Source organism: Falco cherrug, assembly GCF_023634085.1.
Source record: "Falco cherrug isolate bFalChe1 chromosome W unlocalized genomic scaffold, bFalChe1.pri SUPER_W_unloc_1, whole genome shotgun sequence".
Taxonomy (NCBI): domain Eukaryota; kingdom Metazoa; phylum Chordata; class Aves; order Falconiformes; family Falconidae; genus Falco; species Falco cherrug.
The window spans coordinates 11827389-11845452 of NW_026599288.1; the positions used below are offsets into that span (position 1 = coordinate 11827389).

The following is an 18064-nucleotide window of genomic DNA, read 5'->3' on the forward strand; positions in this document are numbered from 1 at the left end:
TGGGTGACCCTGATCCCCACAAGAACTGGAAACCACAGCACATCCTCAGATCCTTTATTTGTGTCCTTGGAAAGTAGATGGTTGCTTGTCTGCCATGACAGACAAGTTGATGCTTTTGCACCACATGGGCCAACACTGCAAGACTGAGCAGAACTGGGAAAAGCTTGAGTGAAGCCAAAGGTATCTGTGAAAACAGACGATGGGCAGATCTGTGTCTGTGCCATGGAAGTGTGGGGAGGGAGCCAACTGGATCATTAGGGAAGAAAGAAACATGACACAGTTTCTGCCATGCCCCCTTCCAGGCTCACAGAGTCTACACCACTGGTAAATTCCTTGTGGGGATGTTTCTGGCAGCACAAGGTCACTCTAAGTCATTTCTGGCTGCTCTACCATTAGCATTTATGGCAAGGATGGCAGGAAAGAGTATAACTCACCTCAGCTGATGAGTATCCCGAGGAGGAATATCTGGACATGTCAAAGTCATCATCACTGCAGGGAAGGACAAGATACAGCAAAAAAGGAAACAACAGTTAGAGACCTGTATTCCCTGGTTAGCCCTATCTTTCTTGTGCTGTGAAGCTGTACTTAAAGCACAGAGAAGTTACATCAAGGGAGTCTGGAGAGCAACTTTCATCTGTGACCCTCAGACCTTTCCATCAAAGTGCTCTTTAAGCATGTCTCTTCCTACTTGTTTACACACACAGACTCATTATGGCATATGCCAAAGGGCACAGCAAGGAAGAGTGCTAGTGGCCTGCAAGAGCAGTTTCAGAGGAATTAGCTTCAGTGTTGCACTCTGGCATGAAAACTTGCTCGCATCATAATATGTATCATCTTATTAACACTGCATACCTGTCCGTATCCAGGGCTACCAGTGGTTTTTCATCTGGACTCTGATCTAATGATGAATAGCCCTTATTGGGAACGACGAGCCTGAAATAATTAAATGTTGTCCATTAACCGCACAGTAAAGCTCAGCATCACACATAATCTAGAGCAAAGCCATATGACAGGCTTTCCTCATTTCGCTTCCTTGTAAGTCCTCCCTTATTGGTGAAGACATTTAAATGGGTGCAATTCAGAGGAAGTGGGCTGTGTCTCTGGGTTGTCCAGAGCAGTTTCACAGGGATGAACACTGGACATGCCTTGGGTACACACTCCTCCCTGGAAGAAAAAAACAGTTGGGACACTCCACATTTCATTCTGGTGACCCTGTTCAGCTAGCACTGCTTGTTCCATAAGATTGCTCATTTTTGTGTTGCTTTTTTTTCCCTAGCAATGAGTACATAACACTAGCAATAAGTAAATGGGAGAAGGAGGCTAGGGGAAGGCAGAGGCTTGGTGCTCCTACTATTCCTACTATATAAGATATTTGGTCTTTCTGCATGAGTACCTACCCAGCCCCCACAACACAGCACTTTTGATGTCTCACTCCTAAATTTAGTAATATGAGAAATATGAGCTGGTAGGTGCAGCGTAAGAGCCCGGTCAGACTAGCACTTTAAAAATCCCATTATTTTATAACGACTTTCACTTCATCAGAAGTATTACAAAGGCTGACAATGACTTTGCACCTTTAATCGCCTGAGAGAGTTTGTGCAATGGAATACAGGCTTCAGAGATTCCAGGATAAGGAAAATACATTAATTCAATGGTATCCAGTTCACAACAGAGTTCTTTCATTCACAAAACTGCACAAAGACTTTGGCTCATATTTAAAATAAGATCAACCAAACCAAGCAAATGGAAGAAGATTCTACATTCAGCAGGTGGGAACAGTAAGAGTGATGAAAATCTCCTCATTCAATGGGTTACCTCAGGTTTTCTCCCAAATGAAGAACTGGTCTTTAACAACACACAATGATGAAGAATGATGCTTCACTAAGAGTTTAGAAAATATAAATCTAAAGACAGCAAATTGACCATGAGCCAGCAGTGTGCCCTTGTGGCCATGAAGGCCAATGGAATCCTGGGGTGCATTAGGAGAGGCATGGCCAGTAGGACAAAGGAGGTTATCCTCTCCCTCTATTCTGCCCTGGTGAGGCCACATCTGGAGCGCTGTGTCCAGTTCTGGGCTCCCCACTTCAAGAGAGACAGGGAACTACTGGAGGGGGTCCAGTGGAGGGCTACAAAGAGGATTAGGGGACTGAAGCATCTCCCTTATGAGGAAAGGCTGAGAGAGCTGGGCCTGTTTAGCCTTGAGAAGAAAAGTCTGAGAGGGGATCTTATCAATGCATAGAAATATCTTAAGGGCTAGTGTCAAGAGGATGGGGCCAGATGCTTTTCAGTGGTGCCCAGTGACAGGACAAGGGTCAACAGGCACAAAGTGTACCACAGAAAGTTCCATCTGAATATGAGGAAGAACTTCTTTACCTTGAGGGTGACAGACCACTGGAACAGGCTGCCCAGAGAGGTCATGGAGTCTCCTTCTCTGGACACATTCCAAACCCGCCTGAACATGATTCTGTGCAACCTGCTCTAGGTGAACCTGCTTTAGCAGGGGGTTGCATTAGATGAACTCCAGAGGTCCCTTCCAACCCTGACCATTCTGTGATTCTGTGAAAGACGATAATCCATCTCATCCATGCTCCAACTGCACTCTAACCACCTGCAACGTTCTTCTGCTTCTGCTCAGAAAATTTCAGGAAACCCTTACAATTTTAGCAGTACAAAGGCCTGCAGGTGCAGGGACAGTAAAATATATCAAATGTTATCACAAAGCAGATGTATAGGCTCATGACTAGTTGTATTTTCTTATTGTGTTCATTGAAACACAAGATTAAAGACATTAATTTAAAAACTGATGCAGAATTTCCAACCTGCAGCACTAGGGAACTGGAGAAAATGGGATCCACTTGCAAAATTCAATACCTCTTCCCATAGCACTGAGATGATGCTCCTAAAGCATGTAGGAAGGAAGTCAAGAATCAGGATGTCTGGAACTAAAACTGAAGCTGTGATCTGGCAGCAGCAGCTTGCTCACACACATATCATAAATACTGACTTCCATGCTTGCTCTCGTTTTCAAGTCAGTGCTCCATATATACTCGCTGATGGTTGTTACTATATCATGAGTGAACAAAGCACTATCAGGGGATCTAGGAGAAGAGCCCTTTGTGGTGCTATTTAATCGATTTTAAAAAAATCACTACATCTTTTTCTTGAGAAATGTCTTTTTTCTTAATAACACAGAATTTCAATTTTTCTGCAACAGACAAAAACTGTGATAATGTCTTTGCCCCTGATCTAAATCTTTCCCTTGCATCCTGATTGTCCTTATTTTTGCTTCCCACTGTCCTTGGAACAAAGCCAGATTGTAGTCATAGCTGCTTTCATCTGCAAGTGTCCTAGTATGAGCTTCTCATCTCAGTGTTTTTGCTCACTTAACATGAAATATGACAAAATCTGAGTTTAGGTTATCCTCAGATTGGGCTACAATATCTGGCTGTGTGGAAGTGGTGTGGATGGTGGTGTAGGCTCTGCCTGTGCTCATAGTGAGTATGCCAGCATCACCCCAACCTTGTTCACATTTTATTTGCTCTTAGGGAGACTGAGCATGTTATGGATTCAGATCCTTTCACCTCTAAGGCTAGCTGTGCACTTGCCCCAGAAGACTGAATAGTAAAGGCAACCTGGTACTAGAGGCTGGATGTCAGAAATTCATACAGATAATACAGAACAGAAGCCTTGTGGAAGAAGGAGGAGGTGGAGTAGAGACTAGGAGAGGCAATGTGGTTTGCCTGAATGAAGGAAAACATATTTGATGAGGAGAAGAGCAGAACTGTTAAAAAAGTGGAAATGGCTTTAGCTTATTCTCATCTGCAGAGACCAGAGGAAATCAACAGTTCAGACTTAAAGAGCTATCATAACCTGGATGTTTTGCAGTGCATGTCACAGAAGTATCTCCCATTGTACTGCAGCCATTATCTTATGAAGAGAAGCTGCTTGAACAAGCTTGTGGCATTTCTGCCTTCCCAGGGTTGCCCTATCTGTGGCAAGACAGACCAAAGCATTCTGAGGGCTGTGCTTTTGTGGTGCTACTTGGTTCCCAGAAAGCCAAGGGAGCTGGGAGACGAAGAGACACGGGCTAGTGAGATCCTGTGCCAAACACCTCCCAGCCATATGGGAACAAAGGAGCTTGGCTACATCTGCTATTAAAGCAATGGCTGCAAATCTCTGTTTTGCAGATCTCAAGGGTTGATTCTAAAAGCTGTGTGAAAAGTAACTAAGAAAAGCAAGTCTACTTGCAGCAGGCTTTGCTTGGCTGTGGAGGCATCCACATGTCCTCTGAACAGTGCTCAGCTGTCCACAAATGGAATAAAACTGAGCTGGCTGTTCAAAAGCTTTTGTTGATGGGTGTCACTGTTCTACCCTTCCCCACCCAAATCGCTCTTCTTTCCATCGGCAGCTTGGAAACAGCAGCCTCTCCAAGCAGAAGTCACTAATTTTACAGGTAGGCACCTGTACTTATCCCATCTTCTCTATCTCCCCCCACTAACTTCAGTGTTTCTACATTTCTAAAGCAGCAAATCTGCTACCATTCCTCTTGGGAAGCTAGGGTGCAGCCCATTGCCAAAAGAAACCAAGTTTTTCTAGTTTGTATTTGGAAGACAAGGAGAAACATGGAAAAACCAGCTGAGAGCATCTGCTGAATTTCTTGCTGCCACTAAGGGCCTGGCTCCTTTATATGGTCTCAACAACCACAGAGCAGTGAGCAATGCAGTATATTCCAACAACATCACAGGGGCTTACAAATAAAACTTGACAAAGTCCTGGCATGATTTATGACTATTGTGGGTTTGGGGAAATTAATGTGAATAAGAAAGCTCATCTGTCAGATGTGTTGCATGCAGAGAGGCTCTGACCTACACCTGTTCTACTTAATATATGTTAATCCATGCAACTTTCTCATTCATCAATAAACACCCAGCATTCATGCAGATTCTGCTGTCATTCTAAGTGAGGTCCACCACTAAAAACTGCCACCTTTCTAGTAGCATGTAAAGTATACAATCCTGTGGACTCAGGGGGGTTCCTTCCTCCTGAATGCAGGTAAGTGATACACTGGTGTACTGAAGCTTACATGGAAAAAATAGAAATACTCTAAAAGAAAGTATTCAGCCAAGAACATTTTTTTTTTTTACAGTGGTTTGTAGCACTGTCTGATACTGTCACACAGAGATGTGCCAAAGCAGCTCCAGCAAAGTATGACCATGCTGTTCAAAGTGCAGAGGTGTATAGCAAATCACACAGAGATGGGTTATTTATTCATAAGCCTTTGTTAAGTCAATCAGTATGGGGAAAGGGTCATAATCAAAAAGGAACAGGGGAACTACTGGGATAAAAGCAGTCAAGGCAGAACTAAGCTCTAAATCAGTTTGCATTACATGAAGCAGCATCATACACTCTCCTGCTGGCAGGATTATGTGCTATGCGAGACTACCTAGAACATGAAAGGCAGCCATATCAAACCCCTGATTTTGACTAGGCTGGGCTGCCTCTGCCTCCTTCAGGCTGCACTGTCACCAGTCCTGAGCCCAGCTGTCCCCGTATCTCCCCAGGGGACAGGATGTAACACAGCATAGACCATCTGGGTCTGCCAGCTCCAGGAAGAGCCATCACTGCTCTTGCAGCATGTTTGGCAGTAGGTGAATAGCAATGAACATCATCCTTGCCCATCCTAAGGTCATTAGGAATTGCAGCTTAGAGCACAGCCGAGTGCTTTTCTAGTCCTTTACCTTGTTCGTGCCATCATGTTGTTCTTCTTGGGCTGCTGATTAACTGGGCTTCCCATGTTGCCATTCTTCAGGGAGCCCTTCTGAGCCAACTCCCTCTGCTTCTCTGCATATGGGATACAAAGGGGAAAAGCAAAATTAGGGCAACAGCCTGGCTGGCCAACATACAGCTGCAGAAACCCAGATTTGATAGCAGCAAAAGGCATAGCAGAATTAATAGCAAAGGACATGAGCTCTCCATCTCCCAAGCAGGATACTGCAAAGGCCAGATGAGCTGTGTCCCATTGCCTCCAAGGTCACCAGGGGCTAAAGCTAACATACCCTGACTCACAGCAGCTTGTTGACAACACCATACTAAGATGATCATGGAGCTTCTGGATGAGAACCAGCTGGGGCAGAGCAAGGGAGAAACCTTGCCTCTATCTGCACCTGGTTGCTGCATGAACTCTAAGACTGTGCTTTATGCTGGGCAAGGGAATTTATCCTTTTACTTTTTCTACTCCTACTGAGGGGCCCAGTAGGGATAGAAGAGTGCCTCCATCAAAGCAGCACCGCCATTTAGTGTTAGTCCAGCCTAGATTGACACCGGGCCTGAGTTACCACCATTTCCCTGAATGGCAATTCAACAGACTAACACACCCCACAGCAGAAAATGTTGCTGCCTCCCTGCTTCTTTTCCTGGCAACCTGTGATGTCCCCCATGTGTCCTTCTCTTTTATCTCTCATTGATTCTTGGGAGTTTGCTTTCTTTATTAAAAAAAAATGAAATATTTTGCAGACATATTTTAAAATATGATATTGTTTGCTTAAATTTTCAGAGCATGTTCTACTCACTGATGAAATGTACCTTAAAACTTGGACAGTACATTGAGCTTTCTTTGTGTATTCAGTGCAAGAGGGGATTTAAATTAGCTTCTCATTTAGGAGAGACTATTTCTCTTAACAACTTCTCACCACAGGATCACAACTAGAATTCAGGTCCAAAAGCTAAGCCTTCGGCAGGTATGCAGTGTTGTGCTGTATTAATACGTCCCTGCCTCCAGTAGGGATAGGAACCCATGTATGATGGGTTATCATATAAACTGATATTCAGTTTTCTGATTCAGTCCTTCCTTGTTTCTTGTGGGAAATCAATTGGGTTGAGTTAGCAATTAGCCACAAAAGTTGAGCTAACTACCCCAATCTCATCCTGCAATGACAGGCAAGGCTTGTAGGGAAAAGCTGAGCATGGGCCCAGTAAAGCAGGAAAGGGCCTGGTTAAAAACATTCTCCAGCGTGTGAGAAAATGTTGGGAACTATTTTTGTGCCATGCCTGAATAATAGGGGGTTACCAAACTGCTGGCCGGGGAACCTGAATAATGAATTTGTTTTGCTTCTGCTTCCCTTGTAGTGTGTGGAATGTGCTGATATATTTTTTTTCTCTTGCAGATTTTATACCCCTTGGAGAGAAAAGTGCCTTTTCCCACTTGTCTTTGGAAAGTGGTGTGCCTACCAGCGTGTGTAAGTGCAAGATGGGCCACCTCTGTCCTTTCCACACAGGTAAAAGCAGGGGGACACATGTCCAAGGCCACCTTTTTTGAGGGACAAATAAGCAGCAGAGATGCCTAGAGACTGTGGTGATGAGTGTGGCTGAGGAACTTGCAGAGAAGAGTACATACTCATACAAACCATGCCCAGCCCTGCTCCTGCCAATGGCAGAGGTGAATAAATGCTCATTGAACTTGGCAGGAAAAGGATCAGTCTAATAACTCTCTCTGGCATGAGCAACAAAGAGACTGATACAGGATCGAAGTCAAAACCTTAAATCAGAGTAATTTCTCAGGACTGGAACTTGTAAATGCATTGGTTATTTTTGTCTCCAGAATAAAAGGCTGGTATTTTTGCAGGCCATGTGAATTTTTCTATTCAGACACAGAGGGATAAAGCAGGGTTTAATGGAGGCAGATATTTACAACTCTAAATATAAAACAACTTGCACCCATCTACACCAGAAGCTCCAGCACCGACTACAAATACATAGCACTGAGACAAGCTGCCAATACTTTAAGAGCCTGTATAATTCACAAAAGGCACCTGACTCAGAAACAAGGTTACAGGTTTCAGTTTCTGTCAAGACAGTTAAGGCCTGTCTGAGCCTTTTAAATGGACTGGTGCTCTCTGCTTTCTATTGAATGCTTGGTACAAGCACTAACGCTCTTCTCCAACTCAGATTACTCATTTGGTCAATGAATCTGGACTTTTGCTAATTGTCTTTTTTCTCCAATATGTCTCCCTATGACTATTTCTATACTCTTACTGATAGCTATTGCAATGTGTGGGTCCGAACAATACAAGATTTCCTATTTAACTCCTTCTTTCACTTATTTAGTGGCTTGGAGTGAACATTCCCAAAGCAATGTAAGTGCAGTAGGAACATCCATGCCTGCGTCCCCAGCCAAATTTCTTAAGCATGAATCAATAGTTCAGCTCCTTCTTGGATGCTATGAATCCTGAGTCCCTGGTGGCCAAAAAGCAAGGGCTAGCAGGAGTAATGGGAAGTCTACCCAGCCCTGGGGTGTTAGGACAAGCTCCTAGAAGATGGTGGAGATGCGCATGAGTCACTTCAGGGTTCGAAGCTTTCTGACCCTTACAAGTATTATGAACAAGTGCTACTTCCACCATCATCCAAAGGAGCTGTTTGTGTGCCAATCTCCTGAAGTAATACTGGTCTATAAGATCCAGCACACCAACCATCAGGTTCAACAGAATGGGGGAATGAAGTTTTCAGTGCCCATTTTCTGCTCAGTGCTTCCTCCTGGCTGTCCTGCTTTCAGCTGGGATAGAGTTAATTTTCTTAGTAGCTGGTACAGTGACGTGTTTTAGATTTGGTGTGAAAATAATGTTCATAACACACATTTGGTTTTAGTTGTTGATAGATAATGTTTATACTGTCAAGGACTTCTCAGTTTCTTAGGCCTTGCCAGCAAGAAGGCTGGAGGGGCACAGGAAATTGGGAGGGGAAACAGCCAGGACAGCTGACCCGAACTAGCCAAAGGGATATTCCATACCATATAACATCATGCCGAGTATATAAACTGGGGGAAGAAGAAGGAAGGGAGGGACATTTGGTGTTATGGCATTTGTCTTCCCAAGTAACCGTTATGCATGATGGAGCCCTGCTTTCCTGGAGAAGGCCGAACACCTGCCTGCCCATGGGAAGTAGTGAATGAATTCTTTGCTTTGTTTTGCTTGCATGCACAGCTTTTGCTTTACCTATTAAACTGTCTTTATCTCAACCCAGGAGTTTTCTCACTTTTACTCTTCCAATTGTCTCCCCCATCCCACTGTGGGAGGGAGTGACTGAGTGGCTATGTGGTACTGTTGTGGCTTAAACCCCAGCCGGCAACCAAGCCCCACCCAGCCGCTTGCTCACTGCCCCCCACCCAGAGGGATGGGAAGTAGGATCAGAAAGGAATGTAAAACTCAAGGGTTGAGATAAGAATAATTTAATAGGTAAAGCAAAAGCTGCGCATGCAAGCAAAGCAAAGGAAAGAATTCATTCCCCACTTCCAATGGGCAGGCAGGTGTCCGGCCATCCCCAGGAAAGAAGGGCTCCATCACACGTAACAGTTACTCAGGATGACAAATGCCATAATGCCATTTGTCCCTCCCTTCTTTTTTCCCCCAGTTTATATACTCAGCATGACGTCATATGGCATGGAATACCTCTTTGGCTAGCTTGGGTCAGCTGTCCTGGCTGTGTCCCCTCCCAATTTCCTGTGCCCCTCCAGCCTTCTTGCTGGCAGGGCCCAAGAAACTGAAAAGTCCTTGACTTAGTATAAACATCACCCAGCAAGAACTAAAAACATCAGTGTCCTATCAACATTGTTCTCACATCACAGCCAAAACACAGTACTGTAATAGCTACTAAGAAGAAAGTTAACTCCATCCCAGCTGAAACTAGGACAGGTACTTAGTTGCCAGCCAGGGTTAAACCACGACACTGGTGTAGCAGGTGGAGTTTGTGAACTCCATTCCTAGGAGCTCTTTCCCAGGCTTCCAGCTCTTTTGGTTTTAGCCCCCAGAAGTTTCTTTGAAGGCCCGGGCCCCAAACTCTAAGTACCTAGGTTCTTTCTAGAAATGTGACTGATTTAGGCACTTCTGAAGATGTTACTTTTTAGGGTCCAACATTTTAACAAAAATCTGTAATTTCACAAATTTAGGTAGTTCCCATAGAAGCTGCGATCAAACACATAAACCAGCACAGTAAAGAAAAGATGAGAGAAGGAACCATAACCTAGCCTCGATACATAAATAGCATTTTTCTTGAAAACCTGCCCCATATTGGCTGATGCTATACCCAAATAAGCATGAATCCCAAGATCACAACCCTCCACTGACTGAGCTGTGCTAACTTTTGTGTGAAACCTGGGAACTATGCACCTGGGCAATTCTCAGGGTATGAAAAGCTAAGACTCCTTCTGAGTCATCTCAGACTCTCCACTATGGTAGTCAAGTATTTTTCACTGGAATTAGATGAGACCTGTATTCCTGCATGTCTCCCCAAGCCTCAAGGCCACTGCTTATTGGGGGCATGGTTCCACCAGAGACGATAGGCATAGTTTGTCCTCAGCACTTGGCAGTTTCCGGTGCTGGCTATGAAAAGGTTCTCCATGCCCAGGACTGCCTATGCTGCCTGCAGCATTCCAGTATGTGCATTGAACTTCCAGGAAGGCAATACAGCTTGATGAAAAATCAATGTCTGTTGCAGAATGGACGAAAGAGAACGGCCACGGTTCCATAGAAGGACTGTGTGATACAGCTTTTTGACATAAGTCTGGAGTGAACCAAGCTAGGCCGCAGCGAGAAATTACCAGACTTGCTAGAAATGGAAAATTACCAGGCTTGCTAATAAGGGAAGAGAGATAAGGTTATGCTGACCTTGTAAATAACTTTGAGGAATTCACATAGATAAGAGAGAAAAAAAAATATATGTAGTTAGCTATCCGCAGAAACCGCAAATAGGAGGATGTATGAAAGTGTAATCCTTTAGAGCTTAGCCAATCAGCAGATGATTTGTAGGCATAATTAACTGGAACTGTATATAAGACATAATCGCGCCGTAATAAATCGAAGCTTGCTTTATCACTCATATTGAGTCGGCCGCGTGCTTCCCCTCGCTCGTCAAAGTGGCGCCCGAACAGGGACCCCCAATCCCTGTTCTTCACCGGACAGCGAGGACGGAGAAGCACTGGTAGCAGCGACCAGGGAGCAAAGATCGACTGATGCTGGCATTGTGCCCGATCCGTGCTTGAACCAACGTTAATCAAGGAAAGGTTCGCCGTCTGTGAGTGACTACCCAGGGAAAAGGCTGCATCTTAATCAAGGAAAAGAACTGTTTAAAGCGCGCTATGGAAAAAGAGGTAGCACTCGCTCTTTTACAATGCTTTTTAGAAAAGCGGGGAGTAGGCCCTTTAAAAGATCTGGCCGGGTTAATTGCATTAGGTAGAGCAAAAGGATATTTTGCAGATCCTGAGCATATGTTTGAAGTAGAAGAATGGCGTAATTATGGGGATTGTTTATGGGATTCAGTAATTGATGATGATAAAGCTGCTAAGAAATTAATGAAACCTTGGAGAGAAGTTATTAATTGTTTAAAAAGATATAAAGTTGAAAAACAAATGGCAGCAGCTGCTTCCAGCCGACTCGAACGGTCTGACCCGGCTGCTGGGCGTCTTACGGCAGGAGGTGATTATTTTACCCCCCCTGCCTCGGGAATCCCTGTTCCTGTTGTTCGCCGACCCTCAGACCATCCTCCTCCCCCTCCTCCTCCGGAAGAAAAAGCTTGTCCCTCGGCACCACCTCAAGAGGAGGTGCAGGGAGAATCACAAGAAAGTGAAACTGAGGAGGAGACAAGTGACAAAAATGAGGGGGCAGACGATGGGAAGTTAAAAACTGATTCAGCTAATAAAACTTTTAAACCGCCTTGCCTTCACCCGCAGCCACGACTAATTCGAGTTGGTTGGGACAAAATAGTCCGAGAAGCGATGGAACAAAAAGACTTTGATGTCGTAGCTCAAATTAATCATCAAGCCTATCCAGTAATTTACACTGTTGATAATGCAGGAGTAATGACAGGAGAACATCATACTTTAGACTGGAAAATATTAAATCAGTTACGGAGTACAGTTAATGAGTCAGGTTTACATGGCGAACCTGCAAGGCAAATGTTAAACTATATTTGGAGTAGCGGAATGCTTTGTCCAGAAGACATTAAAAATATAATGAGACTCATTTTGAAACAATCACAACAGTTGTTATGGCAAGCCCATTGGCAGAAACTTTGTGAACTGTCTGTACATATGCCTCGCGCACCGAATGATCGTTTAGCGGGTTTAACAGTAGAACAATTGATGGGGACCGGGCCCTTTGCTTCTGTAGAAATGCAGATGCAATCTGGCCCAGATGTTTTATTAGAGTCTATGAGGCTAGCACGAGAAGCCTTACAAAAAGTCAAAACTACACCGGCTACACCCTCATATATGTCAGTCAAACAAGGAAGGGATGAATCTTTTGCCTCTTTTGTAGATAGGGTTACAGATGCTATTAATCGTGCAGATATGGCTGACTTTATGAAAGGACCTTTGTTAAGACAATGTGTGCTGGAAAATTGTAACTCTTATACAAAAGGCATTTTAGTTACTCTTCCTCTGGATGCCTCTATTGAAACCATGTTAGAGCGAATGAGCAGAGTTCCTGTAGGAGCCCAAGCTCTGTTAGTTGAAGCGCTTAAAGCGGTAGGGGACAATTTAGTTAAGGCTCAGCAGCAAGCATTTGCAGCCCTCGCTCCACTGAAACCTCCGGATGAACGTCGAGACAGAATACACCATCGAAGGGACTATATATGTTTTCGTTGTGGACGTTCGGGTCATACGCACCGGCAGTGTCGAGAACGCCAAGTATGGTGCCAAAACTGTCAAATAAATAATCATAATACCGCAGCTTGCCGGTGTTCGGGAAACGGGAAGCGGAGCGCCAGGAGTCACGGCGCGCCGACCCCAATAGCGGCTCCAGCAACCTGCATGCCGGTGACTGTCCCCAGCCAGCTCCCCAACCAACAACCAACACCTCCCGCCTTCAACCAGCCACAAATTTACGACCAGCAACCCGAGGGAGCCTCGGATTGGATCTGGCAACAGCAATAGACATTACTCTACTTGATAATCGTCCACAGAAAGTTGCCACAGGAATCAAAGGACCTATAATGATAAACGGACAACCTCATGGAGCTTTACTGCTGGGTCGTTCTTCCAGTGGCCTCAAGGGACTCTTTGTTTTACCAGGACTTATTGATTGTGACTATAAAGGAGAAATTTTTATAATTGTTCAAACAAGTTTTCCACCTATATATATTCCTAAAGGTAGTCGCATTGCTCAATTAATACCACTCCAACACTTAACTCACCAAATGTCTGCAGTCTCCAATCACGATCGCGGGACAGATGGTTTTGGATCCACAGGAGGCTTAGCGATGTTGACTGTACCTATGAACCGACGACCACTCGCCCAAATTATTCTTGTACATGGGACTGATAAAAAACACATGACTGCACTTTTGGACACTGGTGCCGATATCACAATCATCGCACGTGGTCAGTGGCCTTCTTATTGGCCACTGCAACACGTCCCTGGAGGAGTTGAAGGAGTAGGGGGAATAGTGCCTGTTCAGCGCAGTCAACAAAGAATACAAATCATCATAGATGGAAAAACAGCGATACTACATGTTACTGTTATGCCCTTACCTAGTGGAGTGAATGCACTCATCGGAAGAGATGTGTTGAATCAATTAGGAGTACTACTTACTACAAATTCACCTTTTTAGGAACGGTCACTGCCAATTGGACTTTCCCGATTCCTTTGAAATGGCTAACAGAAGAGCCTGTTTGGATCGGACAGTGGCCGTTGAAAAAGGAAAGTCTGCAACAAGCACATTTGCTAGTTCAAGACCCGTTAACACAAGGTCATCTTAAACCGTCAACCAGTCCTTGGAATACACCGATATTTGTAATCCAGAAAAAATCAGGAAAATATCGGCTTTTACATGATCTACGAGCAGTGAATCAACAAATGCAAGCAATGGGAGCCTTACAACCGGGTCTTCCTAATCCTGCTATGTTGCCCACCGAATGGCATTTATTAATAATTGACTTAAAAGACTGCTTTTTTACAATTCAGCTACACCCCAATGACACTCAACGATTTGCATTTACATTGCCATCGGTTAACAGAGAGGGACCTGACCAGCGATTTGAATGGACTGTGTTACCACAAGGCATGAAAAATAGCCCTACCCTGTGTCAGCTATTTGTTGATGCTGCTCTCCAACCTATTCGAAAAGCATGGCCTCATGTTATTATTTACCATTATATGGATGATATTCTATTTGCTCAAAAACAGCCTTTCACTGAACAACAGGAGACCTTTTTACAACGACAGTTAGAGACGCAAAATCTTGTCATAGCAACTGAAAAGGTCCAGCGTTCACCCGCATGGAAATATCTTGGCTGGAATATTACTCAGTCACAAGTGAGTCCACAAAAATTAACCATTTGTAAAGATCTGCATACCCTCAATGATGCTCAAAAGTTATTGGGTGACCTCCAATGGCTACGCCCAGTAGCAGGCATCACCAATGATGAACTAGACGTGTTACGACCTTTATTAAAAGGAACAGATCCATCTAATCCTGTTATTGTTTCTAAGGATCAACAAGTTATGATTCAACAACTCAGTGAGCGGGTTGTAGAGCGTGCAGTAGATCGAATTGACCCTGATCTTCCTGTAGACCTCACTGTGTTAAACGGTCCCTCACACTTTATTGGTGCACTTACACAGTGCAAAAAGAAAAAGGGGGAGACTGTGAGAGTATTAGAGTGGATCTTTACCAAAATGCAACCAAAGACTACCATCCAAGAAAAAACGCAAAATTTGGCAGAAATCATTCGAAAAGGAAGAACGCGAATTTTACAAATTACCGGAATGGAGCCAAATGTCGTGTATCTACCAATACGCAGAGAAGACTTGGAGTGGTGGTTGCAGAATTCATCAGCTTTACAGTTAAGTTTATTAAGTGAAGCTCTGGAGATTAAAGTTGAGCCTTTAAAAGCACCTATATTAAAATGGATTAGTAATTATGACTGGTTAAAGCGTCCGAAACGAAGTGAGCGACCCTTAGCGGATGCTATCACAGTTTATACGGATGCAGGGAAACGCTCAAGAAAAGCAGCAGCAACATGGCACGAGAACAATCAATGGCACCACCAAATCCTTCCTGCGAAAGCAGGAGATTCGTTACAAACTTTAGAGCTAGCTGCTGTTGTATGGGTATGTACCCAATGGATACATGCGAGGTTAAACATTGTAACGGACTCGATGTATGTTGCTGGAATCGTAAGCCCAATTGAAGATGCTCGCCTTAAAGAAGTGCAAAGTCAACGGCTGTTTGAACTCCTTAGGCAACTGTTATCAGCAATACAGCAGCGCACGCAACCCTACTGCGTTATACATATTAGAAGTCATAAATGGTCTGAAGGTTTGGGGGAAGGGAATGCGCGCGCTGACCAGCTCGTGTCTGTAGCAGCTCCACTAAGCGAGTTTGTTAAAGCACGAGAATCACACAACACATTTCACCAAAACGCGCGGGGACTGCATCGACAATTTGACATTACAATGGAAGAAGCTAGAGGAATTGTACGAGCTTGTCCTACGTGCAGTCATCATGGACCGGGACTAGGTATCGGGGTGAACCCCAGAGGACTTAAAGCCAGAGAGTTGTGGCAAATGGATGTCACTCACGTTGCTGAATTTGGCAGATTAAAATATGTACACGTTACAATTGATACATATAGTAAATTTGTATGGGCTACAGCACAAACAGGGGATCGAGCACTCCATGTAATACGGCATTTAACAAGTTGTTTTGCTGTCATGGGAGTGCCACAGACAATAAAGACTGATAATGGCCCTGCTTATGTCGGTGAAAAAATGAGACGTTTTTGTCAAGCATGGGGAGTGCGACATATTACAGGTATTTCTCACTCTCCCACGGGACAAGCAATCATTGAAAGAACACATCAGACATTAAAGCAATATTTACAAAAGTTTGAGAAGATTACAGATGTACAAGAGAGACTTGCTAAAGTTCTTTTTGTGTTGAATCATCTATGTATATTTGCAGAACAGCAAGAATCACCTGCATGGTTACATGGGTATCTTAAAACATGTAAAGATGATGTTCCAATGTTTGTTATGTACAGGGATCCTTCAACTGGTTTGTGGAAAGGGCCAGCAGAAGTAAAGTATGCTGGAAGAGGTTATATGTGTGTACTTACCCCCACAGGGCCGCAGTGGATCCCAGCAAAATGGACCAAAGCAGCAGTGACTGATGCTCCAGTAACCAATGTCAACTCGTGATTGATTTATTAATATTGTTTTAGCTATATTTTAAGCATAATGTTGAGAATTGTTGTGTTAATTAATTTTGTTGTCGTAGTTGTAGCTTTTGTGCCTAAATCATTGTTTGATTTGCGAGAAAATGTATGGGTAGAGCTATTAACACAGCCACGTTTTGTGCAAGTTTGTCAACCCCTAGCGTACCCTTTTTAACTTGTTTAGTAGGTGTGCCGTTAAATGACTCAGATTGGATCGCCCTTAACCAGTCTCTTAACCAGATGCCAAAAGTTACCATATTGGCTCGAGGTAATAATATGAGCAGCTTTTTTGAAAAATTTGATAACTGGGATGACAAACTCCCTATTGGTCCTAGCCCTCAAGAAATCGAACTAGTCGATTCACTAAATGCCTCTTATTGTGTATATTTGAATTCTTCCCGGTACCCTTGTGCTGGTGAAGCCTCTAACATGCCTTGTAGTACAACTGCTATCACTCCCGTATATCCAATTAAGAATCAGTTTAATTGGAGTGTTTGGTGTAACCATATCAGTCGAAATCTGTCTAATCCTGCACCTGGAGTATTATATCCTAGGAAATTACCCCCTGGTTTGTTTTTTATTTGTGGTAATAGAGCATGGAATGGAATACCCTCAATGCCTGTAGGTGGTCCATGTACCATCGGTCGTCTGAGTTTAGCCTTACCACATTTTCATCCTAACAAATCAAATCCAGTGAGATGGAGAAGAGACACTTCCAAGATCCTTGGTAACACCTGTGATGATAACGTTCAACTTTGGAACAAATGGGAGGTATTTTTTGCTTCGTTATTTATCCCAGGTGCCGCCGCTGCTCGGGCCCACAAAAATTTAGAAAAGCTGTCTTGCTGGGTGGTTAAACAAGCCAACCTCACCAGCAGAGTTTTATCAGACCTAGCTGATAGTTTAACTATTGTTCAACATGCTGTTTTGCAAAACCGCATGGCCATTGACTTTTTACTATTAGCACATGGACATGGCTGTGAAGATTTTGAAGGCATGTGTTGTATGGACCTTGAAGATAATTCAAGCTCCATACATAAAGAAATCAAACAATTGATGGAACATTCTCAAAAAATTCAACAAGATGTTGGATTTTTTGGCCTTGAAAGCTTAACAAATTGGCTTGGGATAGGAGGCTGGTTAAAAAGACTGTTGCAAAGTGTGTTGCTTATAGTAATAATTGTTATCATTGGATTTATATGTTTAAGCTGTGCTCTCTCTTGTATTCGAAAATTATTTGAGCGTGTAACTGGACCAGTTTTCCTTGTCCAAAAAGAAAAAGGGGGAATTGTTGCAGAATGGACGAAAGAGAACGGCCACGGTTCCATAGAAGGACTGTGTGATACAGCTTTTTGACATAAGTCTGGAGTGAACCAAGCTAGGCCGCAGCGAGAAATTACCAGACTTGCTAGAAATGGAAAATTACCAGGCTTGCTAATAAGGGAAGAGAGATAAGGTTATGCTGACCTTGTAAATAACTTTGAGGAATTCACATAGATAAGAGAGAAAAAAAAATATATGTAGTTAGCTATCCACAGAAACAGCAAATAGGAGGACGTATGAAAGTGTAATCCTTTAGAGCTTAGCCAATCAGCAGATGATTTGTAGGCATAATTAACTGGAACTGTATATAAGACATAATCGCGCCGTAATAAATTGAAGCTTGCTTTATCACTCATATTGAGTCGGCCGCGTGCTTCCCCTCGCTCGTCAAATGTCAGCTCTACAGAACTACCTAATTCTGGGCAACTCTCGGGCACCAGAAGAATGAGGAAGGGTTGTTAACAGGCACTCGCATCAAATATAAAGAAAATGGAACATATAAGAACAAATGAAGAAACATAAGACCATGATTTCCAG

The 18064-nt window shown here is 43.6% G+C and overlaps 2 protein-coding genes across 2 annotated transcripts in view; both read right to left on the reverse strand.

Moving 5' to 3' along the window:
- Nucleotides 1-18064, reverse strand: part of LOC129734925 (uncharacterized) — a 254926-nt gene that overhangs the window by 80308 nt on the left and 156554 nt on the right. The gene's annotated exons all lie outside the window — the stretch shown is intronic.
- Nucleotides 1-18064, reverse strand: part of LOC129734894 (protein FAM219A-like) — a 50061-nt gene that overhangs the window by 10444 nt on the left and 21553 nt on the right. Inside the window, exons 3-5 of the mRNA XM_055700265.1 lie at nucleotides 5739-5841; nucleotides 853-933; nucleotides 435-489 (exon numbers count right to left, since the gene is read on the reverse strand). Coding sequence (XP_055556240.1) covers nucleotides 435-489; nucleotides 853-933; nucleotides 5739-5841 — 239 coding nt within the window. The remainder of the gene's footprint in view (nucleotides 1-434; nucleotides 490-852; nucleotides 934-5738; nucleotides 5842-18064) is intronic.